General features: G+C 39.3%; 1 protein-coding gene across 5 annotated transcripts in view; it reads left to right on the top strand.

Annotated features, from left to right (window-relative positions):
• Positions 1-27,882, top strand: part of RIC8B (RIC8 guanine nucleotide exchange factor B) — a 103,730-nt gene that overhangs the window by 19,009 nt on the left and 56,839 nt on the right. For all 5 annotated transcript variants that reach the window (XM_040984922.1, XM_040984954.1, XM_040984932.1 and 2 more), the window contains 2 exons: positions 16,045-16,653; positions 26,464-26,558. In XM_040984922.1, coding sequence (XP_040840856.1) covers positions 16,045-16,653; positions 26,464-26,558 — 704 coding nt within the window. The remainder of the gene's footprint in view (positions 1-16,044; positions 16,654-26,463; positions 26,559-27,882) is intronic.

Here is a 27,882-nt window from a genome sequence, read left to right on the forward strand (position 1 = left end):
GTAAAAAGCATTTAGAGGTAATTTATACAAGTTATTTATACAAGTGTATTTTTCTCATATAAAACAAGGCTTATGTAAAATACATGTTACGGTGTATTATTGAAACAGTACCACATAGAAATTAATTTGGCAGAAACAGCCCAAGGTGACTGGAGCAAAGCTCTGTTGGACTAGGGAAGTGACTTCAGATGATAGCTAAAGTTCACAAGAACAAATAAAAGCCAGAAGTGATAAATAAGAAGGCTAATACGACAAAAGCCATCAATAAAGCAAATGTATTCTTGCTGTTCTGTTGACTTCCTTAAGAGATAAAATTATATGAAGTAACAATTACAATGTATTATTGGGTTTGTAACATTTATATTTAAAGACATAATTTGTATTACAGCAGTAACACAAAAGGGGGGAAGGGAATAGTGCTGTATAGGAATAACACTGATATTAGTGTTAATCTGGAGCTGATTCTTTAAAGTATTTTCTGAGCCTTAAAGTGACAACTAAGGGCATAATTTATATTTATACTGCGAAAACTATAAAACATTGTTAAAAGAAATGGGAGATTAAACAAATGGAAAAACATTCCATGTTCATGAATTGGAAAATTACTGTTGCTTAAAATGTCAGTATTTCAGATTCATTGAAATCCATCTTAAAATCTTAGCAAGCTTCTTAGCAGATATTAAGCTAGTTCTAAAATTTTTGTGAAAAAGAAACGGGATAGCAAAAAACATTATTGAAAAGGTAAAAAAAACCCGTGAGGAACTTGGTTTCTTTCTAGTTTTAGCTCATTGAATAAAGCAGTAGTATTGAAGATGGCATTGGCGTAAGTGTAAGCTGTTGACAGGTGGAGCATGTATTGAACATAGCAGGGGAAGGCCTGCATCCTGCATGTGTCTGGATTTGACTGCTCCTGATTGCTGCATCGTGCTGCAGCGGATGAGAGCTGCAATACTTGGGAGACTGGAATGATTTCCTAACTCATGGCTTTAGACTGGTACAGTGCCACCTTTGGGGACTGAAACAGTGTATAGTGACATCTGTGTGAGTGTCTTTCAGAAAAGTGAAAACATTTCTAATAGCAGTGTGGCCCCTTGACTGCCACAAGTTTAAAAAATGTAGTGAATACTTACCTCGTATTAGAAAACAACAGATGACATGGATCAAGAATCCAAGTGGGAAATCTACAGCCACAAAACTCTTCTGAGAAAACCTAGAGCCGCATATTGTATCATTCCCTTAACATAAAGTGTCTAGGACAGACGTATCTAGTGGTAAAATATGCTAATGGTTGCTAGGAGCTATGAAGTAGAAAATCGAGTCTGCTAACATGTATTGGGTTTCTTTGGGGACGGGGGTGATCAAAAAGTTCCATGATAGTAGTAATGGTTGCACAAGTTGGAATACATATATTATAAAATAGTTAATTTTGTATACTTTAAGAATGAACTTCATTAGGTATTTGTTATACCTCAATAAAGCTATTTTTTTTAAAGATTTATTTATTTTTAATGGAAAGATTTACAGAGGAGATACAGAGAGAGAAAGATTTTCTATCCATTGATTCACTCCACAAATGACTACAAGAAGCTGGAGCTGAGCCTCTGAAGCCAGGAGCCTCTTCTGGGTCTCCCAGCCAGGTGCAGGATCCCAAAGCTTTGGTCCATCCTCTTTAACCACTTGCGCCACCGTGCCGGGCCCAGCTTTGGTCCATCCTCAACTGCTTTCCCAGGTGACAAGCAGGAAGCTGGATGGAAAGTGGAGCCACCAGGATTAGAACTGATGCCCATGTGGGATCCCTGAGTGTGCATGGCGAGGACTTAAGCCATTAGGCTTCTGTGCCAAGCCCAGTAAAGCTGTTTTTAACAAATACTAGTAGCTAACATGTATGTCAATAACCATTCCAAGCATTGCGTGTGTATTAACCCTTCTAGACCTCACAACAAAACTATTAAGGAGGTGATGTTATTTCAGTTATTTTATAGGTGAAATTACTTGCCTAAATTTGTGAAGTAGGAGGTTGATTGAAGCTTAGGCAGTCTGGCCTCACAGCCCATGTGTTCCACCATACTGTCATTAATAATTGGATTGAACTGTGTAGTTGATGAATTGATCCTACTCACATTCTGGTTTTAGGCATACACAGTTTGAGAGCTAATGCAACGAATAAACATCTTTAACAATGAATGACTGTCACTATTGACAAGAAGCAGAAAAATATGCTTTCCAGTGTGAGTGGATAGGATGACTAGTAAAGAGATCTGTGTCATTTCTTGCCACAGGCAGCATACTTCTTCACCATTAGGATTGTTGCAGATTTTTTATAAATGCTTGAAATGATTTTTTAAAAGATTTATTTTACATTTATTGAAAAGTCAGATATACAGAGGAGGAGGAGAGACAGAGAGGAAGATCCTCCGTCCACTGATTCACTCCTCAAGTAGCCACAACAGCCAGAGCTGAGCCAATCTGAAGATCTGAAGCCAGGAGCCCAGAGCCTCTTCCGGGTCTCCCATGCAAGTGCAGGGTCCCAAAGCTTTGGCCATCCTCAACTTGCCTTCCCATACCACAAGCAGGGAGCTGGATGGCAAGCAGGGCTGCCGAGATGAGAACCAGTGCCCATATGGGATCCTGGTGCATGCAAGGAGAGGACTTCAGTCTCTAGGTTACCATGCTGGCCCCAAATGCTTGAAATGATTTTAAAAAGAAGATTAATGTATTTGAAAGTCAGAATTACAGATAGAAAGGGATAGACACAACTGTTTTCCACTTGCTGGTTCTCTCTCCAGATAACCACAACAGCCAGGGTTATTCCAGGCTGAAGCCAGGACCCAAGAACTGCATCCAGGTCTCCCATACAGTCAAGCAGGGTCCCAAGCATTTGGACTATCCTTGACTGCTTTTCCCAGGCCAAATGCAGGGAGTTGTATTGGAACTGAAGTGACCATGACACACTGGTACCCAAAGAAAAGTGCAGCCAGAGGCTTTACCCAGTATGTGGTGATGCTGGCTCCAGATTGAATTTTCCCCCCAAAATGCAAGGTTTCTCTTTTTCGGCTGTTAACTCTTTTCTTCCTCACAAATTTTAATCATGTGTTATGGTAAAGGAAAAATTTGTACATTTTCAATTGATGGAAAACCCTTAAGGATCTGCAAGAGTTCTTTGCTGACCATACATTTCCAGTATTTCCAGCTTCATCATTTGTAGATGAAAAATGGAAAGATTTAATTATCCGTGGTCATAATCACTGAATGGAAAGCTAGAACTCAAAACAGATCTTTGATCTCCTTCCCTGCCTTCAGTGATCTTTGCAAGGGTCAGCCTCATGGAACTCAACAGCGTGGTAAAGAGCCCAGAATATTTTCCAGTACAGTGACTCCATCCAAGGTGTTCCACACTCAAAGACACAGTCTGGTTAAATACTTTCTGTAATAGGCAGCCCATAGCAGCCACTCTACTGTGGGATAGCTCTAATTTAGAAAGCTTTTACTTAGATGAGCTCTGAATCTGTTCGGTCTGACTCTCTGAGTTTACCCAAATTCCTCTGCTTTTGCTCATGTCCTCCTTTGTTTGGCTTACTTGCCAGCATTGTTGCTACTCATTGTCTTTGCCGCTCCCCCTCCTGCCCTCCTATTACCTAAATACTTTTATCAAGAAGCTTACTCTATTCAAATTTTTAATCCCCTCAGTCTTAAATTGCTATGCATTGAAAGATACCATTGCTTATTCATGATACATAAAGTCTCCCTAATAATATATGTTATTTGTGTTCTTTTATAGATCCTTAACCTAAAATACTTTGTCATTTTGAATATAGTTCTCTTGAATAATTCGCATGTACTGAATTTCAATTTGGGAGTGTTTTCAGATGTGTGCATGAGTAAAAGCTGTGTACACAGGTGCTCAGAAATAGACAATGTAAAGTCTATAGGATTAACACAGGCTTGTAGTTTTATGTTTAGCACATCAACAATTGCTTTTCTCAAAAGGCTTTGCCATTACCAGGTAAATACAGATTGAAAATCTAGACATATCTTGCTTGTGTTGAAATTGTTTGGAAAGGTTTCTTCATCTGACCATTTATGAAATATGTTAATCTCCTATATTACAGGTTTTTAAATATAGTTTTAATTTCATATACATTTAAATCCTAGTTTTTATCCCAATTTTTAGGAATAATAAATTTAAGCTCAAATAATTTCACAAAATATGCCCAAGATCACAGAGCTTTTAAAAGGGCAAAGTATTTTTACCCAGGTGCTTTAATTGCTTCAGTTGTTTCATTTTTCATTAAGTTATATACACAGTGCCTTTTACCCTTTGTACATGCTATGAGATGTTATCTGTTATTAAATAATTGTAGTAAACCTGAGAGATGGATCTTATAATGAGGAAATTTAGCTTCAGAGAGATTAAGTGAATTGCTGCAGATCCACGTTCAGGAAATATAAGGACCTAGGAACTATAAAGAAGCCAAGTATAATTTCTGTGCTTTTCTGTTGTGCACTCAGCCCTTTGTAACTGAACTCCACATATGTGGGTTTAACCAGTTTTTGATCAGAAGACTTGAACAAAAATTTGCTGTGCAATGAACATGTCTCTTTTTTGCCTTTATCCTCTAAATAATGCAATATTACAAGTATTTCCATTCCATTCCATTCCATATTGTATCTAATCTAGAGGTGATTAAAAGTGAATGAGAAGATGTGTATTTGTTATATGCAAATACTACCCATTTCATAGAAGACACTTGATGTCTCTGGGGAATTGTGCACCAATCCCCTGCAGATAACAGATCATCCTAGTAAATCACAGAGCCAGCTTTCCTCCTGTCCCAGTTCAACTGTCTTATTTTACCTGGGTTGTTATAATAAAATACCATACAGGCATTTATTTCTCACACTTTTGAACAGTGGGAAGTTCATGATCAAGGTGCCAACAAGATAGCTTTCATTCAGAGGTTGGTTGGCTTTTGTTTGACTGCCACCTCACCGTGTGCTGACATAACCTCTTTGGGTGCGCTTATATGGAGAGAAAGGAAGCAAGCCCTCTTGTAAAGGCACTCATCCTTTCAGGCATGGCCTTTACTTCATGTTCTAATCTGTCTGTCATTACCTCCAAAAGTCCTGTCTCCAAATACTATCATATTGTGGATTAGGGCAGCAGTGTGTGTGAATGGGGAAGGTAACATCAGCTTACTATCAGAATCTCTGTTTTCCATGTGACTGAGCCCTCCAAGTTAGAACTACTTCAGAGTAAGTACTCGAGTGTTGTGGAGTAGATTAGGCTTAGGAGGCAAAGTAAGGCAACTCCAAAAAGTTTGTGTATAGCAAAGCAGTTGATACCCTGAAAAAGAGGCTGTAGAAATCTGCCAGACCAAGATATAAGGTGTATAAATTAACCACCAAAATAAGGTGTATAAATTGTCCTGACAAGGTCTGTGTTGGTCCTGGGTAGCATGCTGCATCATTTTGGTAAATTCTAAAAAAAAAAATTCTAATATGCAACAAATGAATTTACTTCTGTATCTGCTAATATATTAAAAGAGTACAGTGAATTTTCACATGGGCAGTGGAGGAAAAAAGGGTGTTTGAAAAATAAAGATTAAAGTTATGAAAAAATCAGCATTGACTGGTGCTGTGTTTAAAAAGAAGTAAAGCGCTTGACATGTCCATTTCTGTTCTTCATCAGAGTGGTTGATTGGTTTTGTAAGCTTGCATTTTTGCACCTAAGCTGTCTTTCCCATCTGTTAATGAACTCTTGATGATGCAACATATCTTTCTTAGGATTGCTAATTAGCAGAGAAAATTGTGCCAAATATATTTAATTATTGTTGCTTAGAACTTGACTTCCAGTCTTCTTGGCAGTATGACCATAATATACAACATATCTAGGGGATTTATTGCTGAAAATTTTTACCTGTGCAGGAAGGAAGGAAGCCAGAGTTGAAATTTAGAAGTGAGATAAAACCTTACTCACAGAGACAATATCCATTAAGTAAAAAGTGAGGATTACCACTACTTTCCATTCAACAAGTAGGCAAAACCCCCAAATGTACAAATATAATATGGACCCAGCTGTGTGTATATTCACCTAGAAAATCTCAGCTTTTTTTAAAAAAAAAAATTCCAAATTTGGCCTCCAGAATCCTCTCCAAGCTTTATAAAAATACATTTCAATATTCCACCAGTAAGTCATTAACTATTGTGATATTTTGTAAAATACAAATTGTGAATAGATCTGTCTTGTGCAGCTGACAGCATTGTTCCAGCTGTTAACTATGGTATGCTTATTTAAAGCTTAACCCTCATCTATTACAAGCTTGCTCCTGTGTGTGTGCTGCTTTCCCCTTCCTGCCTGCCTTCCTCCCCTCTCCCCACACAGTGCACACTCTGTCATGTGCTGAAAACAGAGGGCAGAAGTGGAGAACTATCAGATGGAGGTGGCTGACCTTCAGCTCCAGTTAAGAACTAAAATTAGATCCCTGTGGAATATATACCCACTGACGTCCGTCAGAGGAGAGTGTAGGCATAACCTTGAGAGGCCATCTCAGGGAGCTGCTTGAACTACAAAAATTGCTGTGCCATTTCATTTTTTTACTTTAAAAATTCTGTGGCTTTTCTATTGAGACTTATAACAATTATTTCCATGTAGGAACATACCCCCCTATAAATCATTTAATAAAATACTGCTTCAAAAAGATGGATGCATCAAAATTATCCTGTGACTTTAAATCTCTCTGGCACTGGGCCACATTTCCCAGATGAATGTGCAGATCCTATTTTAAGAGCAGGATCCCATCCCGTCACAATAGGGAACTGGTCCTGATTGAGTTTGAGTACAGTTGAAGCATGTTGCTAAAACTAATTCTGATGAGCAAAAGAGCAGAGGAACCTGGTTCTTATTAAAGAGCAGGTGGCAGACTCTAAGGATAGGTACTTCACTATCACTGCAATATAGAACAGAAATCTACAATGAAACAAGTAGAACTAGAGTTAAAGACTTGGATCTGTTCAGTTAAAACAGGGAAAGGAAAGCCCTTATTATTTCTCATCATATGGCTAGATTAACCAAAATTGCTGCTAATGTTAGGCGCATGCATTGTTGGCTTATTGTATATTACTATATGCTAATAAGATGAAAAGGGTAGAACTGAGAGTCAATAAAAATGTGAGTTCCTTTTCCCTTTGTAGTTTTGTATGCCCATTTAAGCAAATCATTTTAGCCTCTTTGGAAGTCAGTTTTCATACTTGTAAAATGAGGGGGAAAAATCCCATTTTTCTGAGTGTGTTAGTAGATGTTATTTTTGAAAAAAATTTATTGATCAAAATGCCAGTTTAAAATGTTAAATGGCTTTCTATTCCAGTATACATATGTTTCCAAGCTTATTTACTCAAAAAAATTCGTTTTTTCATAGAACAGCACTGCTAGAGTTTGTTAAACAGTAATGCTAAACGGTTACTGTAGCCCCTTCTAAGATTCCAGTTCTGGAAATTGCACTCATTTTGCTTGGCTCGTTAGCTCTTTCCTGGCTTGTACAAAAATTACTCTAGGGTTATTGCCAAAGGGAATTCAGTGCCTGTGCTGTGTGTGTATCCTGCTCTTCTTTCCAACTTGAACTGGAAAGTTGAAATCATTTTCCTGTTTTTTTTTTTTTTTTTTTTTTTTTGTAAATAACACAAACATTAGTTCTTGTCTTTTCCAGTTTCTCTCCATTCACTTTTGGTTTAGTCACTGGCCCATTCTTATTCTAAATTCACCTAACATTTAGCTCAATTCCGCCAACTAATAGTAAATATTTCTAAAACCCATAGCCCATTAAATCCTTTTAATAAGCACTGAAATAAGAAGATCATGTCAATTTTACACATAGGCTTATTTCAATCAGAAAAAGAAATGTTTTCTCAATATACTATTTGAGATCTTTAATTATAGATCCTGTTCCTGGAAGTACAAATTTGTTGCTCTTATTATATGCTGTCAAATAACTTTCCCAGAGCTCAGAAGTGATAACAAAGTCATATCTAATTGACAGCAGCTTACATTCTTTGTTTATTAAAGTAAGTGTTTATAATAATGGCATATGAGTTATAGTAGTAACATTTATTGATTATTTAATTCCACATACATCTTTAGTTTGGCCAACAACTGTATGAAGAAGATACTATTGTAGTCATTTTACAGGTACGGAAATGAAAAAAAGACCAATTTATTCAGTCATAGATCTAAGTTACAGGTGAGAATTAAACCTATACTTTTAACAGCCTGTTAAATTTTAAAATATAATATTCTGTCGCATCCTTTGAGGATGTCAGAATACGTGTCTATTTGACATCATCTTGATACCTATAAAGGAGCACAAATATCAGACAAGTCCTGCTTCCCTCTACAGTTAAGTCTATAAATACAGAGTGCTGTAAAAATGGCAGAGAGTCACCCTCTGGATTTAGAGGTGAGAGAGATTACTTCCTGCTGGGGAATTTCAAAAGAAATGGTACTTGTTTTGAAGATAACAATAATTGAAGAAGGTCGAGTGGATGGGTAAGACATAGGAAATGATCAGAAAAGGCTTAGAAGTTTGCATAGTTTTTAGAGAGTAAGTTGTTGTGCCTGGGTGAAGGCAATTGCAATAGTAATTGAATATGAGTTAGTGAAAAAGAGAATAGAGGTCAAGGGAGTCAGACTCCTTGCAAGTTTGTGAGTCTGGATGTGTTCTATTTGTTTTATTTACTGTGGGGCAGTGGCAGACAAATATCTACTAGGCAATAATATTTTATTTGCTGCAACTTTAGGAAATGATTCCACTATCATAGGAGTGAATGATATTAACAGCTGAAAAACCCTTGAGGTTCCTTATCTCTTTGTTCATCCCTGACAAATCATTTAGTTACTTCTAGTTTCTTAAAATCTCTTGGTGTGTTAATTCAGACACCGGTCGTTTTTCACTAAGGCTGATGCCACAAACACTTACCTGTTCTTGCTCCCAGTTCTACTCCCCCTCCCCCCTTTTAAAAAAGATTTACTTATTTTTGTTGCAAAGTCATATATACAGAGAGGAGGAGAGACAGAGGAAGATCTTCCATCCAATGATTCACTCCCCAAGTGACCTCAATGGCCAGAGCTAAGCCAATCTGAAGCCAGGAGCCAGGAACTTCCTCCAGGTCTCCCATGTGGTGCAGGGTCCCAAGGCCTTGGGCCGTCCTCGACTGCTTTTCCAGGCCACAAGCAGGGAGCTGGATGGGAAGCGGGACTGCCGGGATTAGAACTGGTGCCCATATGGGATCCCAGCATATTGAAGTTGAGGAGTTTAGCCGCAAGGCCACCATGCTGGGCTGGTTCCTACCCCTTTTACTCATTTTCCACATTAACATTAGAGTGGTATTCCCAGAATATAAATCTAATGTGGTTCCCTTCTTTAAAACTCTGCAGTAAGCTCCTCATTTTCCTCTGGATTAATTCCAAACTCTTCATTCCATTCATTCATTCATTCATTCATTCACACATGGGGTAGTATAGCTTGACTTTAAAAATCAAAAAAGATAAACAGCTTTTTTTTGAGTTTGTGTTACCACTTATTACCATCTCATTTGTATGCCTCTCATAAACCGTGAGTTTTGGAAAAAAGTTATCTGCTCCTTTCTTTACTTTCCTCACCTCTCAGATACTTTTCAGAAACTGCTTTTATCATTGCCAGGTGATACATATTGCTCAATCTTAGTGCTGTTTGATCTTTGCAGTGGAAATAGTTGACCACTCCCTTCATAAGTTTCTCTACCTTAGTTTCCAAAATATTGCAATCCTAAATTTCATCTTGAGAATACCTCAGAAATCCTTTATCAGTGTGGGCATCTTTTTAGTGCTTTTCGTGTCTTTTTTCTCAATCTCATCTGTTCCTGTAGCTTGAAATGCCCAATTCACGTGGAAAGCAGAGCCTTCATGGTGCTTGGAACTCTTCTCCAGCCACACGCATTGAACTTCCTCTTGGCGTTTCTGTAGATCGTTCTAGCCTGTTGTATCCTCACAGAACTCCCGCATTCCTCTTGCTTAGGTACTCCTTTCCTGGTCAGTAACCTTATGCTGCTCAAGCCAGTGTGGGTGATGTTAGTGGCAGGATGTTGTGAGACGAAACTGGGGAGTAAGTAGAGGATGTGAGAAGCAGATCAGACTTACTTTAAAAGCTTTGATAAGTTACTAAAGGAGTTTATACAAGAGGAAGTTATAACCCTGTACTGCTCAGTGATCTACTTGTACATTTACCATTTTGCTGCTCAGAACTTCAGTAACTCTAAAATTGCTCTTTATTCAGCTATTTTCTGCCAAAGCGTTTTTTTTTTTATTTCGGTTACATTTATTTTTTTATTGTATTCTTTCCATTTGTTACTTTTCTTCCCATTACATTATCATTTCCAAACACCAGAATTGTGTCTCTGCTCTGCACTATATGCACATCATTTAACACAGCTCTTGAATATTGTAGGCATTCAGGATATTTGTTAAATGACCAAGTGGAAATTGAACTTTACATTTCCAGTATTCTCCTAGATTTTATATTAAGATGTTTTCCCCTAAGTTAATCCTTTCCCTTCTTTTAAGATTAGGCACTTAGAATTATATTGTCATGCTAATTTTAAAGATTTATTTTTATTAGAGAGGCAAATTGAAAGAGAGAGAGAAAGAAAGATCTTCCATCTGCTGGTTTACTTCCCATATGGCCCCAGTGGCTAGAGCTGAGCCAATCTGAAGCCAGGAGCTTCTTTCAGGACTTCTATGTGGGTACAGGGTTGCAAGGCTTTGGGCCATTCTCTACTGCTTTCCAGGCCACAAGCAGGAAACAGGATGAGAAGTGGAGCAGCCAGAACACGAACCAGCACCTAAATGGGATGCTGGTGCTTGCAAGTGAGGATTTAGGCACTGAGCCTTGACTCCAAGCCTTATCCTGGTATTTTTAATGTTTAGATCACTGGTTTTCAATTGCAGGAGGTAGTTACTGATTTTGCTTCACTTGGGATATTTAACAGTTTCTGAGGACATTTTTGATTGTCCTAATGCTTCCTGGTATCTAGTGGATGGAGTCCAGGGATGCTACTAAATGCCCTGTAGTACATAGGGCAGCCTGCCCCGATTCATTAATGCCTAGGCTGAGAAACTCGGGTAGCTCTGATAGAGCACTTACGCACTTATCACATGGCTCTCCAGCATGTGGTTCTCTAATTCTCTTCTATTTGATGTGGAATTCCTTTGAAGTATTTAACTATCTCCCCATTGTGTTTTGAATTTATAGAATAGATGCTGGGAGAAACTTTCTTTAGAAACAGAGATTTATTTATTTGAAATGAAGAGTTAGTTCTGTCACTTCTTTCTCCAAATGCCCACGATAGCCAGGGCTGGACTAGGCGGAGTCTTTCATGTGGGTGGCAGCATCCATGACTTCCCAGCTCTATTAGCTGAAAAGTAGATCAAAACCATCAAGTAAGCTGTAAGCCTCAAACCAGGCACACCAAGATGGGATCCCAAGGAGTGATTTAACCCACCCTCCCATAATACTTAGTTCTAGGTGAATCCTTAATGAATGAGTTAATAGGTGAACCAAAGAATGTTAGAATCAGCCATGGCACAACTAGGCCAAGTCAGTCCAACTCTTGATGAATTTGATATGATCATCACTTAATCACTGACTAAAGGAAATATAATATCTGTTCCTTATGGAGTTATGCCGTAAGAGATTGTGTCTAGGGCACTGATGGGATGCCACATGTCAAAGGTGCATTTTGTTTCAAAGTAAGTTTCTGTGACAGAGAGCAAAGGTAGAAGTGGTTTAAAGAATTTTATTACTTTTATCAATTTTTAGAAATTATTTATTCAAGTTAGTTATTAGAGAGACTAACTGCACTGCCATCCACTGGTTCACTCCCCAGTTGTATGCAATGGTCAAAAATGGGCCACAGCCAATGCTGGAAGCCCAGAACTCAATATAGGTCTTCGCTGTGGTTGGCAAGGACCCAATTATGTCAGCCATCTGTCTCCTGGGCCTGCACTAGTGGGAACCTGGAGTCAGGCTTAGTTAGGACATGAGTCCAGGCACTCTAATACAGGATGCCACATTCTTTTTTTTTCCATTTAAAAATTCTAAAGATCTATTTTTTATTGGGAAGGCAGATTTACAGAGAGAAAGAAAGACAGAAAGATCATCTGATTGCTGGTTCACTCCCCAAGTGACTGCAATGGCCAGAGCTGAGCTGATCCAAAGCCAAGAGCTTCTTCAGGTCTCCCAAGTGGGTACATGGTGCCAAGGCTTTGAGCCATCCTTTGTTATTTTCCCAGGCCACAAGCAGGGAGCTAGGTGGGTAGTGGAACAGCTGGGACATGAACAGATACCCATATGAGATCCCGGCACATGCAAGGTGAGGATTTAGCCACTAGGCCATTGTGCTGTGCCCAGGATGCCAACTTTATAAGCAGCATCTTAACTGCTAGGCTAAACACCTGCCTTTTTTAGTAACAGCTTTGAGTTAACCAGGCAGGTGCAGGGCAGTTGGGGGATCTGTTCCATATTTATTCAGGGAGCTTGTTTCCTTTCAAGTTGCCAAGTCATGCTTCATTGTAAGCATTGGTTAGATTAGACTGCCATTCTAAGTTCTGGAGACAAGAAGGTTCTAGAGGGAGATTTTAAAAAAAAGTGGAGAAAGTATACCTACTGTCTAAAGAAAGAGCATAGAACATGTTCATACTCATTCCCATGGCAGCAGTTAATTCATATAGCCAAGGAAAAACAGCAGGGGGGAATGCGGTGTAACAAGGCTGCCATGGGCTTTGCCAGGATTCTGTTACTATATACAAAGGGGAGAATGGATTTTGATGAAAAACTATCACTTTCTGCCACAGTGCCTAAGATAATAATAACCATATACGTGTACATAATTTCAAAAAATGTTAGCACCGAAATAAGCTTTTTATTTCATTCTTCACAAACTTTTTGAAATACCCTAGTATTTGTAGAGTTTTATATTGTTCATCCATTATTCTAGGGTTTAAGCTCTGTTAAACAATTGAAGAAAACTTGTGAAGAATAAAATTTATTGTCTATAACACTGTTTCTCAAACTATTTGTGATTAAGAATCAGGATAGTTTAGTTTTTTCTCTTTTTTGAACATTTGTTTATTTATTTGAGAGGGAGAAACAGAGAGAAAAAGAGAGATGTTCCATTGCTGGTTTACTACACACCAGCCTGGACGGGCTGTAGTGAAGCCAGGCGTCAGGAACTCTGTTTCGGTTTGCTGTCGCGATCGCTGGGATCCAAGTACTTGACACATTATCTGCTCTCTTCCCCAGTACACTAGCAGTAAGCTAGATTGGAGGTGCAACACAGCCAGAACTGGAGCTGCCAATGCCATTATGGCATTTCATGTAACAGTTTAACTATCTTGTGCCATAATGCCTTTTCCAGGATCAGGGTTTTTGTTCATTTTTATGTAATTTGAAGTAGACTAATACTTTCTGAGCAAACAATAAAATTGGAGTTGGCAGTGGTGTAGTACGCGAATCCTCCTGCTGCGTTACTGACATCCAACATGGGTGCTGGTTCTGGTTTTGGCTGTTGCACTTTCAATCCAGCTCATTGCTTATGGTCTAGGGAGGCAGCTAGTAAAATCGTGAATGTTTTCCCTATTTTCTTTAATAGTTTTAGCTTATGGTTCTAAATTTTTTATTTGAGAGGCAGTGTCTTAGCCATGCCAAAATGCCTACCCGTAATGTTATGTTTTAAAGAAATTATGTATTTAAGTAGTTTAACTTTCTATGAAGGTACATAACTTCTGCTTTTATGAAAATAGTTTTATCCAGTGGGACAAGCCACCCTTGTAGTACACAATAATAGCCTTACTATTTTCTTTACATTTTAAAAAAGAGAAGAATCAATTCAATATTAATAGACCTATGCTAGTAGGGGAACATCTTAATTCAAATAGCTTACTGGGCAGCAGGAGGTACTTACTGCATTCTAGTTCACTTAAGGTCTCCCACAATTAGAATAAAAATTATTCATCACCATTGAAGAAATCTTATCAGGTCCCAGAATCTGTTTCCTAACAGCCCTGTGAGATATGAATGTTTTCTTATGTTTTTATAGCTTATATCTGTTCAGTTGGGAAACTGAGGCTCAGAGAAGTAAAGTGATATGTATAAATCTGTCTTTCTTTTTCTTCTCATTTTTTCAGTTGTTTACTTTTATTCGAAAGATAGTTTTATAAAGAGAAGGAGGGATAGAGAAGATCTTCCATCTGCTAGTTCACCCCCAAAGGGCCACAACAGCTAGAGTTGACCGAACCTAAAGCCTGGAGACCCAGAACTTGAGCTATCCTTCACTACTTTCCCCAGGCCATAAGCAGAGAGCTGGATCAGAAGTGGAGCAACTGGAACATAAGCCGGTGACCATGTGGGTTGCCAGCACACAGAATGGAAGATTAGCCTGCTGTTTACCACATCAGTCTCCATTTACTTTTTTCATAAAAAGAGATGCGTTTTCTGCCTTCAGAGAGCTTTTATTAGTTGAGGGAAATTCATAAAAAAGAAATCTAAAAGGACAAATATGCTAAGTATGAAATAATTTCTGCAAATCAAAAGAAGAATACAGACAGACCAAGTGGATATGGAGTACTTCGTTGGAAGCAGATTTTAAACTTAGCTTTGAAAGATGATTATAATTCAAGGTGACAGAGAAATAAAGGGCTGATGCACGCAGAGAAGGGCAATAATAAAGCCAATGTAAATCATTTGGGAAAGAATGTTAATTTAGAGAAGAGAATTTGATATTAACAACAAGAACAATTTCAAAAAGCAGATAGTCAGGATCTTAAATGTCAAACTGAGGACTATAAAATTTTATCTAATGAAAATATATAATAGATAACTAGTACTGAATATTTATTATGCCAGGCACTGTTCTATATATGTGTCATCCATTTCGAAATCCATGCATAGTTTCTTTATAACCTGCATTTTTTCTACTAACATTTTTTAAGACCCTTTGGCTCAAGAATAAAATACTAACTTTGGATCCTCATATTTGGAATAATTTTCATCAGTTTGTCAGCATAATTTCTTCTTTGGGATCATATAATATCTAAATATTACTAGATTTTACCTAAAAAGGATTTCAGGTTTTCTGAAATGTGGGACTACTGCCATAGAATTGTAAATTCAGAAAAATAGCATAATTAAGATCCAATAGAAATACATACTTCATAGCGTCTTTCTACAAAAGCCTCTGCTCTCAGGCAGTTTTTGTGAACCAGTTCTTTAGGTGTTAATCTTTAATTTGGGGAAAGGAGCAGTTGTGATTCATGTTGACTGTCGTCTGTCCTGAAATTATTTTTAGTCTGATTTTAAAAGCTCTTGGAGACATTTTAGATTAGCAAGTGTAAAACAGAGTTAAGTGGGGGTCAGCATGACAGCCTGCTGCCACGTGTGATTCTGACATCTTATATCAGAGCACCTGCTTGAGTCCTTGCTATCTACTTCCAGTCTAACGCTAATGTGTTAGGGAAAGCAGTAGAATATGGCCCAAGTCTTTGGGCCCTAACCATCTACTTGACAGACTTGATGGAGTTCCTGGCTCCTGCCTTTGGCCTATTTCAGTCCCAATTTTACTATGGCTATTTGGGGAGTAAACCAACAGACAGAAGATATTCAATTTCTCTCCCCGCCTCCTTCCTTCCACCCAATCATGGTGACTTTCAAATAAATAAAATATATGTCTAAAAGAAGGAAATAAATGATTATTTATTTTAAACCTTAGACTGGAAAATAGGAAACCTATTCTCTACTCTTCTGTACCACTAACTTAACCCCTCTGACCCTATTTTCATAGCATTTACAAAGTGGAAAAAGTACTCCATGTCTAAAATCCCTTTCAGTTCTGTTTGGTTATAAAGTAAAAACCTTTTCTAGCCAAATCCTTAACTACTATTATATACATTGTAAAGAAACATTTTGCTTTAAATGATTTGAGCTAAATAGTGATTTCTGCATACTTGGTCTTATTTTTCAGAAACTCTGTGAAGGCATATTTAAGGTCCTTGTGAAAGATGTCCCAACAACATGTCAAGTGTCTTGCCTGGAAGTACTTCGCATTCTCTCCAGAGACAAAAAGATTTTAGTTCCTGTAACAACTAAGGAAAATATGCAGATACTGCTGCGACTAGCCAAGCTAACTGAATCGGATGATTCTTTGGAGAAGGTGTCAGAGTTCCCAGTTATTGTGGAGTCATTAAAATGTCTGTGTAACATAGTGTTCAACAGTCAGATGGCACAGCAGCTCAGCCTGGAACTTAATCTTGCTGCAAAGCTCTGTAACCTTTTGAGAAAGTGCAAGGACCGAAAATTTATCAATGACATTAAGTGCTTTGACCTGCGCCTGCTCTTCCTCCTGTCACTTCTGCACACTGACATCAGGTCACAGTTGCGCTACGAGCTCCAGGGACTACCGCTGCTAACCCAGATCTTGGAAAGTGCCTTTAGCATCAAGTGGACCGATGAGTATGAATCGGCCATAGACCATAATGGACCTCCTCTCTCACCTCAGGAGACAGACTGTGCCATTGAGGCCCTCAAAGCTCTGTTCAATGTGACAGTAGACAGTTGGAAGGTGCATAAAGAGGTAAGGTTGAGAAGAATATTTTTATCTACCTAGAGTTTAGTTGGGGTCCATCCATAGAGCTGCCTGCAAGAGAAGAATGCAAGTTGGAAAATGTTCTCCCATTAATTGGTTGTGTGAATCTTATTCTTTCCATTTAGATGGAAATAATTCTTATGATGATATCTATCATAAGAATACAGTGAAGATAAACTGCTGTTTACTAAGATGCCATATATAGATTTCTGAGTTATACATCACATCTTTAACAGTGCCTTTTTTTTTTTCAGGAACAAGGTTTGAATGATGGGTAAGGGTAATGAAACAATGTTGGTGATAAAAGCCATAGACATTTTTTATGTCTGCCAACTTAAAAGTTAAATCAAGTCTGCTGAAATTGGCCAACTGAACTTGATGCCTACTCAGGAAACTAGAAGATGTCGTATTATATCCCTTATCATCTCAGTATGCCAACATGTTCCTTTGTAGTGTTAGGTAGTTGTCAGAAGTACTTGGCTACAACTAGATATCCATGCCTATATACAGCCTAGAAAATAAGCATAATTACAGTGGAGTGTGAGAAAGGTTATTTTAAACCACTTGCCTTATTTCTAGACCAAGTTTCTTTACTGTGGTTTGGACCTTCTAGTATCCCAGAGTGAGGCAGATTTCGTAATTTAATCTTTGTACCCACAAGAACAATATGCAAAACAAAAATTTAGTTTAAGAGAGTCGGTAATTTTATGTGAAACAACCATAAACTCTTTCCATTCTTGTAGAATCATAACATTTTACATTTACTCCCTTTAGCCTAATTCTGGCCAGACTATCTCGCTGCACTACCATAGTGAGAGTATGCAGCCATCTGATTTTAAAGTGCAAATAGGTCTGTATTTTGAAACCAAATATTTAAAGATCAGTTGTAACAGCTGTTTTAGATGGCTGTAGTATGGTTAGTTTTTCCTGGGATTTGGCAAGAAAAGATGTGGAAAGCCTACTTGCTCCATTGATGCTTTGAAACCAAATATTTAGAAGCATTTGAAATGTTATGTCTCTATGCTTATTTGGTACCTTCTGTAGTTATTTTTCTTATACTGTTTGTTTTGGTGTCTTTAAGTTCTCTATTTAGTCACAAGAACTCCCCTGAGGCTGTTGGTTTGTCATTGTTGGGATTCCTGCTATTTAAGTTAGACCCAAAATAGTAGCTCACACCATTCAGATTCCTGACAGAAGGTTTATAGGTCTTGACACGTAATAAAGAGTAAATTGAGATTGGCCCACATTAGTATGCTTCAGTGGTAATGGAGATTGGAAGAAACTTTTGAAAACTCTGAAGTAGAAAATATTCATTCTGTATAATGAAATATTCTCCAAAACACCAGGATCTGCTTAAAAAGGGTCAGTAGACCTGCAGCAGGTACCTCAGAGCTAGCACCTGTTGTAATCGAGGAACTAGGTGTAACAGTTGTTATAAAAGGTGCATAGTTAATGTGACTGGGCTATTACTGAGGTTTTCAGCTATTAAAACAATATGGACAGAGAGGGTCCTTGCCAGCCCATTTAGAAAAGAATATCTTCGGCCTGGTGCGGTAGCCTAGTGGTTAAAGTCCCTGCCTTGTATGTGCTGGGATCCCATAAGGTCACCAGTTCAAATCCCAATTGCCCCGCTTCCCATCTGTCTCCCTGCTTGTGGCCTGGGAGAGCAGTGGAGGATAGCCAAAGCCTTGGGACCTTGCACCCATGTGGGAGACCCGGACAGGCTCTGGGCTCCTGGCTTTGAATTGGTTCAGCTCTGGCTGTTGTGGCCACTCGGGGCACTAGTGAATCAGTGGGTGAAAGATCTTCCTCTCTGTCTCTCCTCCTCTGAATGTCTGGCTTTCCAATAAGAATAATAAAATAAAATTTTTTTTTTTTAAAAAGCACTTATTGAAAAAAAAGGTCTTCATTGTAAGTTTCTAAATTTAACATTTTGATTTAATCAGTCAAAATGTTTTTAGGCAGTTATTAGATATGTTAGCTATTGTGCATTATATTGGTAAATACTAGTCAGCATAATATTTGGATTCATGAAACTTCAGTTTTGTAGTTGAGATTGATGTTAGTAGACAGATATATTGTTCAAACCGTGTTGAGTGATTGGAGAGCAGTGTTGAGCACTGAGAACATTCAGCACAGTCAGGCGGGATTTCCGAAGGTCTCTCTGGAGGTTGGATGCCAAAGAATGGAGGGATGAACGAAACAGAGTACTCACAACTTTCACAGAAAAATAGGGTACAGAGAAACTTGCCACACTAGGATTTCAGTGTCTTCATTATCAGATGAAAGATGTTCTGTTTCAGTTGAACAAGCCCCTGAAGAATTATTAATGCTTTAAGAAACCAGCGAAGGGGTCAGCATTGTGGGGCGGCAGGCTAAGCCGCTGCTTGTGCTACTGCTGTCCGTAGCCAAGCACTGGTTCAAGGTCCCACTGCTCCACTTCCAGTCTAGCTTCTTGCTAATCTGCCTGGGAAAGCAGCAGATGTGAAAAGTACTTGGCCTAAACCACCCATGTAGAGGACCAGGATAGAGTTCCTCACTCTGCTTTACCCTAGGCTAATCTCAGCTGTTTCGCCCAATTGGGGAGTGAACCAATAGATAGAAAATCAGTCTCTCTCTCTTTCTTTCTCATTCAACCTTTCCATTAAGTAAGTTTTTGGCAAGGTGGGACAGCTGAAATAAAGGGATATGGAAAACAGTATACAGGAGAACGGAGGTTTTAAGATAACTAATAGTATCCTCCTTATTAAAATAATACATGTTTGAGGCTTGCACAATGGCTCAATTGGCTAATCCTCTGCCTGCAAATACCAGCATCCCATGTGGGTGCTTGTTTGTGTTCTGGCTGCTCCATTTCTATCTAGCTCTCTGCTTGTGATTTGTAAAACAGAGGACCACAGCCCACAGTTTTAGGACCCTGTATCCATGTGGGAGACCCAGGAGAACCTCCTGACTCCTGGCTTTAGATTGGCTCAGCTCTGGCAGTTGCAGCCATTTGAGGAGTGAACTAACAGGTGGAAGTTCGTTCTCTGTCTCTTCTCCCTGTAAATCTGCGTTTGCATTTAAAAATCTTAGGACAAAAAAAAGAAAAAAAAATACATATTTATTGTAGATGCTCTAGGAAAAGGTGTAAAAAAGCAGTAAGAAATTAGCATATTACCATTTTACCATATTATTATTCAAAATAGATGGCAGTATTTGCATCTAGATGCATCTTTTTTTTTTTTTGAAGATTTATTGTTATTTTGAGAATTGTTGCAGAGAGTGCGTGAGAGACAGATCTTCTTTTTGCTGGTTCACTTCCCAGATAACCACACGGCCAGACCGGGCCAGGCCAAAGTTAGCAGCTTTATCCATATCTTCCAGTTTGGGGTAGGTGGCAAAGGACCCAAATGCTTGAAACATTTTTTATTGCTTTTCCCAGGCCATTGGCAGGGAACTGGATGCAAAATGGTGGCAGCTTTACTTACTATACCACAATGCTGGCCCTGATATATATCTTTTCTAACCATTTTCCATTGTGTAAGAAGCAAAAATATATATAGTGCAAAATGTATAGTCTTGGTTTTTTTCCCCCCAACATTACTGTTTATGGAGTAGCTCTTTTAAACCACAAGGTTCCTAGAAAGGCTGTGGGGGTAACTGGATAGTGCTCTAAAGTCCCCACTCCAACTTCATAAATAGCACCTTTGATTGTTGCTGCCATTGCTGTTGTTTCTCTTTAAAATTGGGTTGTAACTAACATTTATTTCACTTGTAGAATAAAAATGATAACTGCAATCAAAAAGCTTTTTGGTAGTCCCTTCTGACTGCTACTTGTTAGAGTAAGAAATGCTTATGAAAGAATACTCATAAGTTCGAAGAATATCTTGTATATAAAAACAAAAACAATTACAAGTATGCCTTCATAAGGATGCATCAGTCTTAAACAAATGCTGTATGTGGAGGCACTTATTTATTTCCAGTTTCTTGCTATTTTAAACCCTTGGTGAGCTTTCCTGTTTTATAATCCTTGTAGATGTATTTTTGCCAAAGAGTTTTCAAAATTTTAAGTTGTATTTGATACATATTGCCAGATCAGCCTTCAGAAAAGTAGTGCTTCTGATTGCTGTATTCTTTCCAAATCCTGGACATTTAACTTTTAGAAATCTTTGCCTTTTCTACAGTTCAACAGTTACAGAAGATGGAAACATTTGATTTTTGCTATAACTATTAGCAGGTATTTTATGACTGTTGTCACAGTTCCCTAGAAACAAGAAGTTAATGACTAGGTTTTTCTTGAGGTTTAGCAAATGAGCTCCATTTGCTCATTTTCAGGCCTCGGTGTTTAAATTCCTGTCTGCCTGCTGATGTTATCAGCAGATTAATTTGAAGATTTTGTCCTGTGGAGTAAGAAATGTATCTGGCTTTACTTCCACATACAATCAGTTTCTCTCCATTTTTTCCCAGCTCACTCACCCATTCTTAAACAGAAAAGATGTTTTAAAAAGGTCCTGCAATTCCATTAATAGGACTTAAAATCAGTTCTAAAAATGTTGGTTGAAATGGTTTTGTCTTCTTCCTGATTAAACATTTTTTCCAATTCTGTGCTGCTGATGCAGTGCGTGCTTCTACTTGGGACTCCTTATTTACAGTCATCTGCTTGTCCTGTGCTCCAGGGTATCAGTGTAATGTGATAAAAACGTCTCTTTTTAAAAAGGCAGCAGATTTGGTACTCAGTCAAGTGCAAACTGAGAAATCCACCTATCTAAGTGAAAAGGATGTCATCTGAGTCAAAATGAAACAATGAGTGTGCATAGAAGTTAATTGGGACTATCACATTTTGTCAACTGAAGAGGGTGATTCCATTAATGTAGGAATTTTGAAAGAAGTGTGACAAAAAGACAGATTACTAGTTAAGTCAAAGCAAAGCTCCAGAGTGTGCGGTGATTTCTTGGTGAATCATATTTTCAACAGATTTATTGACTGCCCAATCTGTGGCTTGCTCTGTGTTAGGCACATAGAACGGAAGGTCCAACAGCACTCCGCCCTCAAGGCACTATTTGTCTAATGCGGAAAGCAGATGTAAACACAGGTCTATGTACAGCTGTGTCTCAGTTCACTTTCTACTGCTGTTACAGAACACTAGACAATTTGGAAACAGCCAAAATTTGGCCTACACTTTAGAATCAAGGGGCTGTATCTAATGAGAGCCTTTTTGCTGTATATGAATGTGGGAGAAGATAGCACATAGCGAAGGAGTGCATTCACAGGCAGGAGGGGGCTAGAATTGCTGGAAATCTATCCAAACTTGTTCTCTTGATAACAGCAACATTCCATTCCTAAGGGCAGAGCACTTACCACCAAAACAGTTCTTTAAGTTCCCACCTCCCAGAACCTTTACAGTGGCAAGCAGGTCTCAACCTGAGGTTTTTTTTTTTTTTACTTATTATTTATTGCTATTTTATATATGCGCTATATGTTTGGATGTGAAAAAGAATGACCTCAACAATGCATACCAGATTCTTTTTTAAAATTTTCTCTTTAGCATTGTTTACATAGCTGAGAGCTCTGCATGCCCAGGTGGGCCTCTACTTAGGGTGGAAAGTCAGACATGGAAGAAGGTGGGTGGAGCAAATACTTCAGGTTCTTTTTTCTCCTCTGTCCACAGGGGATGAGGGAAGCAGTGGAAGAGGGAAAGGGCCACTCCTTGCTGTCAAACTAAGTCAGCACCCCAGGGAGGAGGGCTGTCCTTTTATGATGCCTTAGACACCCTAATATGGAAAGAAACCACTTGAGTGGTTCTGATAGTTCTGGGAAGTTGTTAGTTCCCTTGCTCCAGGATTGAGGAAATCTTTCCAAGGTCTGTTGGTCAACAAGTCTACTTAAGTGCTTCCACAGACCCGGGAAGATACCTCAAAGCTTGGCCAGGAGAACTGTTCATCCTGTTCTGCTCTCCATCCTCTGATTCCCTGCTGGCCTAGGGGAGCTGACCATCATGTTCTTTGTGTGTATCTGTGCGTGCTGTCCACTGCATAGGCATCAGCAGCTGTGAACACATGCACTCCAAGGTCAGACCACACATCCTGTGGTTTTCCCTATGGCCAGGGTCTGAGGCCAGTGGTCTAGCTGGGGACCCCCCCGAGAAACCTTGCCTGAAGTGACTGGGAACTTAACACTGTGTACCAGCCAGTGCAAGGTCAGGTTCGTTCTGTCACCTGCTCCAGCCAGTGCACATACCAGTGTATGCAAGCTGCACGGTCACTTCTGTCCCAACCCCACATCTCACACAAACTCATGTGCTACCACAGACTTGGTCCTCATGGTGCTCGTACATACCAGCAAGTACCACAGGCTAGTGAGACAACTCCTAATAAACCCCATCAGGCCTGCCCCCAGCCCTGGGTTTTGCGTGTGCTTGCCTCTGCTGTGACCTAGCCCAGACCGGCCTGCATCCCATCAGGTTCTCATGCACACCCATAGGTGCTGTGGCTTAGCTCAGCCTGACCTGCATCAGACCCTGCCCACACATATGCTGAGATGGGCCACTGCCTTGTCCAGTGGGCCCGTGCCTAGTCTCAGTACTCATTCTTGCCTGCGGGAGCAGTGGCCCAGCAGGAAATGCGTAATACCTTGTAATGCTATAATTTTGTCTTGTGCTTTCACTTAGGCATAAGTAGGATAGGCAGACATCTTCAACCAAAAAATGAAAAAAAGTTGAAATTTTTACCGTAGAAACTTAATTAAACCTTTTGTAATTTGCACATATCAGAAAAGAGCAATGATATAGTTGCACAATCTATAAGAAATGAAGGCCTGTTTCAAGCGTTGTAGCATGGTAGGTTAAGTGATCATCTGTGATGATGGCATCCCATATAGGTACCAGTTCAAGTCTCAGCTCCCTCCTAATGCTCTGGGGAAAGCAGTGAAAGATGACAGAAGGGTTTGGGCCCTTGCATTCGTGTGGGAGCCTAAAACGGAGTTTCAGGCTCCTGGCTCAGGCCTGGCTGTCGTGCCCATTTGGGGAATGAGCCAAAGAATAACAGATCTCTCTCTTCTCTCCCTCTTTCTCTGTCTTTCTCTTCCCTACCCCATATTCACTAGAATTCTGCATTTTTCAGTAAATAATGAATCTTTGAAAAAAATGAAATGAGTGCTCTATAAAGAGATAACAAAGAATTTCCTGAGTTTTTTGTCTCTTTTAATATTACTTTTAATTTCTGCTGTCAGAATCATTCCGTTTGCCCACTCATCTTTCCTTCACCCTTTGTTTCTCATTCTCCACTTTTGGAGATCATAACTGAGAGGAGAAATTGTTAATACCTTAAAGGTATTAAAGCTGAATCCTGAAGCAAGTGACTATGCACCGTGTAAGCTGTGCTTATGTAATGTTTTATGAAGAGCAACTACGTGAGGTCTTTCTGGCATCCTGTGAGAAAGAACCACTAACCTCTTAACAAATGAAGATACTTAAGATCAAAGGTTTAAATGACCTATGAAAAATCACACAACAGAATTAACAGTAATAGGAAATAGTGTCAACTTCAACTTTTATTAAATGAAACTTCTTAAACGAAAACACATATCCAAGAAATATTTGTTTTGACATAAACTGATACGAAGTCTAGAAATTAGCCTACGCATATAGTCAGCTGATTATGATACTAGTGACATGGAAGTACAGTGGGGAAAGGAGGGACTTTTTATTTCTTAATATTTGTTTATTTTTACTGGAAAGGCAGAGATATATAAAGTGAAGGAGAGACAATAAGATCTTCTATCTGCTGATTCACTCTTGAAGTGGCTGCAGTGGCAGGAGCAGAGCTGAGCTGATCCAAAGCCAGGTGACAGAAGCCTCCTCCAGGTCTCTCACATGGATACAGGGTCTAAAGGCTTTGGGTCATCCTCCTCTGCTTCCTTAGGCCACAAACAAGGAGCTGGATTGGAAGTGGAGCAGCTGGACACCAGCCAGTGCCCACATGGGATCCTGGTGCTTGAAGGAGAAAATTAGTGAATCAAACCACTGTGCCAGGCTTAAGGAAGGACTTTTTAAATAAATGCTACCAGATCAATTGTATGGCTGTATGAAAAGAAAAAAAAAAGTATGTATGTACAAATGAACTTATTTCTTTCATTTGAGGGACAGAGAGCTCCCATTTGTTGTTCTTTCCTAAAATGCCTGTACCAGCTGGGTTTCACCAAAGCTTGGAATTCAGTAGTTACCACCTGAGTGGCAAGACCCCAACCAAATCCTTGAGCCCTTCTTTGCTGCCTCCCCAGATGCAGGTGAACTAAAAGCTGAATCAGGAGCAGAGCTGAGACAGAATCCTAGCACCCAGATTCTGGGTGTGGGCCTCTCTCGGGTCTCCTTAGCCCCCTCCCCAGGGAAAGCTGTGAGCCTCCCACGGGTCTCCTTGGCCCCCTCCCCAGGGAAAGCTGTGGGCCTCCCATGGGTCTCCTTGGCTCCCTCCCCAGGGAAAGCTGTGGGCCTCCCATGGGTCTCCTTGGCTCCCTCCCCAGGGAAAGCCATGAGCTTCCCTCGGGTCTCCTTGGCCTCTCGCATTTCTCCTCGGCCTCCTCGCTGGGGAAAGCTGTGGAGCACATTGGTGCATGGTGTTTTCTTGAATCCTTGGAGAACCCTGACAAAATCTCATATTGGTGTGGTTCAGAGTAGCGGTGTAGCTTGTCGAAGGTCCTGACTAAAGACTCCTGACTCCAAGTGCAGTGCCACTAAGGCCTTCATTTGCTTCACAGGATCATGTGATGGCATTATGTTTACAATAACATCCTCTATATTGTGAGTAATGAAAGTGCGCTCTAATTGTTTGCCAATTTCATAAGACATCTTCGTAGAAGGACTATATGAATGAATTAAATGGATATAGGATATATATAACATGTGTACAAAATTTCCTTTATATGGACTCTGAACCAATTATATACAAAAACGTTGTCGAACTTTTCAGTAGCTTATAAAATAATTGGAGCATGAAGTATGGCAAATTCATTTTCTATCATAATTGTGTCTAATTTCATATTTTGCCTTTGTTACTTCAAATCTGAATGAAGAGAAATACAGCCTTAATGCAGCTGCCTAAGAAAATGGTAGTGACCCAAGATATTACTAAAAATGAAGAGCTAAACCAGACAGATATTCAAAGCTGAATTTATTTCCTGCTGTTTGCTCCTTCTGACTCCATGTGTCTCCTTCATACCACTGCTAATGATTAAACATTCGAAAGCAGATGATGAAATGTTTGCTGGTAGTTCTGAAAGAACTAGAAGATTAAGATGATGATTAAAATGGAATTGATGGATACATTGCATTTAAGAGTTAACAAATGAGACACCCATTTATTGCTTATGAACTATTGTCACTTTTTATTGAAATGACATCTTATTTCATGAATAATATGAAATAAAAATAATATGAGTTTAAAAAAAAGTGTAAAACAGGCTACTACAATAATTGATAATATTACATCTGTTTAAACTTCAATAAGGGCTGATAAACTGGAACACAAAACCATATAACAAAAGAACTTCTTATGAAAATGAATGCCAGGCTGAGGCAGAGAGGCTGGGTCAGCAGTTACTGGTGTTGATCATGTCTGGAGGCGGTTGTTCATAGGAGATAGTGTATTTTTAGTACTGCCTTTGGAATTCCTTGTAGAAAATCCTGCCATCTATCATGTATGATATAAGAATTATTGTTTTGAGGAGCAAGCATTGTAGTAATGCCCCAGATTTCCTTCATTAAGGCATTCAACTCGCAATTTTTCCTTTTTTTATTTTTAATTTTGTTTTTGTTTATCGTAGAGTGATTCTCATCAGTTCCGTGTCATGGCAGCTGTCCTTCGCCATTGTTTACTAATTGTAGGTCCAACCGAAGACAAAACGGAAGAGCTGCACAGGTGGGTGACCTCCGTACGGATGTCTCAATGAGGAGCACGATGAACGTTGGTTTTTTTATACATCTAATTGTAATTACACACACAGTGAAATAGTAGTTAATTAAGTAGTAGTCATGTAAAGATATTAGGAGAAAACTTTTTTTCAGGATTGATTGATTGATTTGAAAGGCAGCACTAGAAAAAGAGGGTGCGAGGAGCAAGAGAGAGAGAGAGGAAGACTCAGACCTAGCACTCACTGGCTCATTCCCCAAATTGCTGCAGTAGCTAGAGTTCCTGGCTGATCCGAAGCTAGGAGCTAGGAACTACTCTGAGTCTGCCATGTGGGTGCAGGGCCCAAGCGCTTGGCCATCTTTTGTTGCTTTCCCAGTCACATAAGCTGGGAGCTGGATCAGAAGTGGAGTACTCAGGACTTGAACCAGCAGCTTTGGGATCCTAGCATTCCAGGCAAGGGCTTTATTTGCTGCGCCACATTGGGCTTGAGAAAACATGTTGACAAATGGTGAAATAAATTGCCAAGGATTTTTCTGAAGGATGAATTTAATAGCTTAACACAAACCTAATATTTCTCAAACACTGCAAAAACCATACACAAGTGCTAAAATGAGATTTATTAAGGTAATTAGTAATCATTCATTTATGATGCTTTTTTTCTGTAACTGTGTCTTTATTTTAAAAGTTGCTTGGGGGCTTTATTTTAAAAGTTGCTAGTGGCTAAAGTCCTCACCTTGTACATGCTGGGATCACACATGAGTGCCAGTTCATGTCGCAGCGGCCCTGCTTCCCATCCAGCTCCCTGCTTGTGGTCTGGGAAAGCAGTTGAGGACGGCCCAAGGCCTTGGGATCCTGCACCCACTTGGGAGACCTGGAAGAAGCTCCTGGCTCTTGGTTATCAGATTGACTCAGCTCTGGCCATTGCAGCCACTTGGGAAGTGAATCATCGGACGGAAGATCTTCCTCTCTGTCTCTCCTCTCTGTATATCTGACTTTCCAAATAAATAAATAAATAATAAGAAAAAAAAACTTACTTGGATAAGAGTCTGTTAGGTTGAGTGTAAGTATGGAGTATCTCTTAAGAGACAGAGAGAATTCCTTAGTATTCCTCAGAGACTTTCCTAGGAGATTGAGGTTACTGCTGACTTGACAGTTTGTCTGGAATGGCCTTGAATGTCCCTTTAATCAGAATTAAAGTGATTAGTATCATTTTGAGCAGTATGACTGCAGGTTAATCCATTTAAATACAGAGAAAACTGCTCCAACCTCAGAGGACTATTTTAGGAACCCTACTATAATATCTGCTAAAAGCTGCTCCTCTGTATCTGCCTTG

This window comes from Ochotona curzoniae, unplaced genomic scaffold, assembly GCF_017591425.1.
Source record: "Ochotona curzoniae isolate NIBS_2020 unplaced genomic scaffold, NIBS_Ocur_1.0 contig_1014, whole genome shotgun sequence".
Taxonomy (NCBI): Eukaryota; Metazoa; Chordata; class Mammalia; order Lagomorpha; family Ochotonidae; genus Ochotona; species Ochotona curzoniae.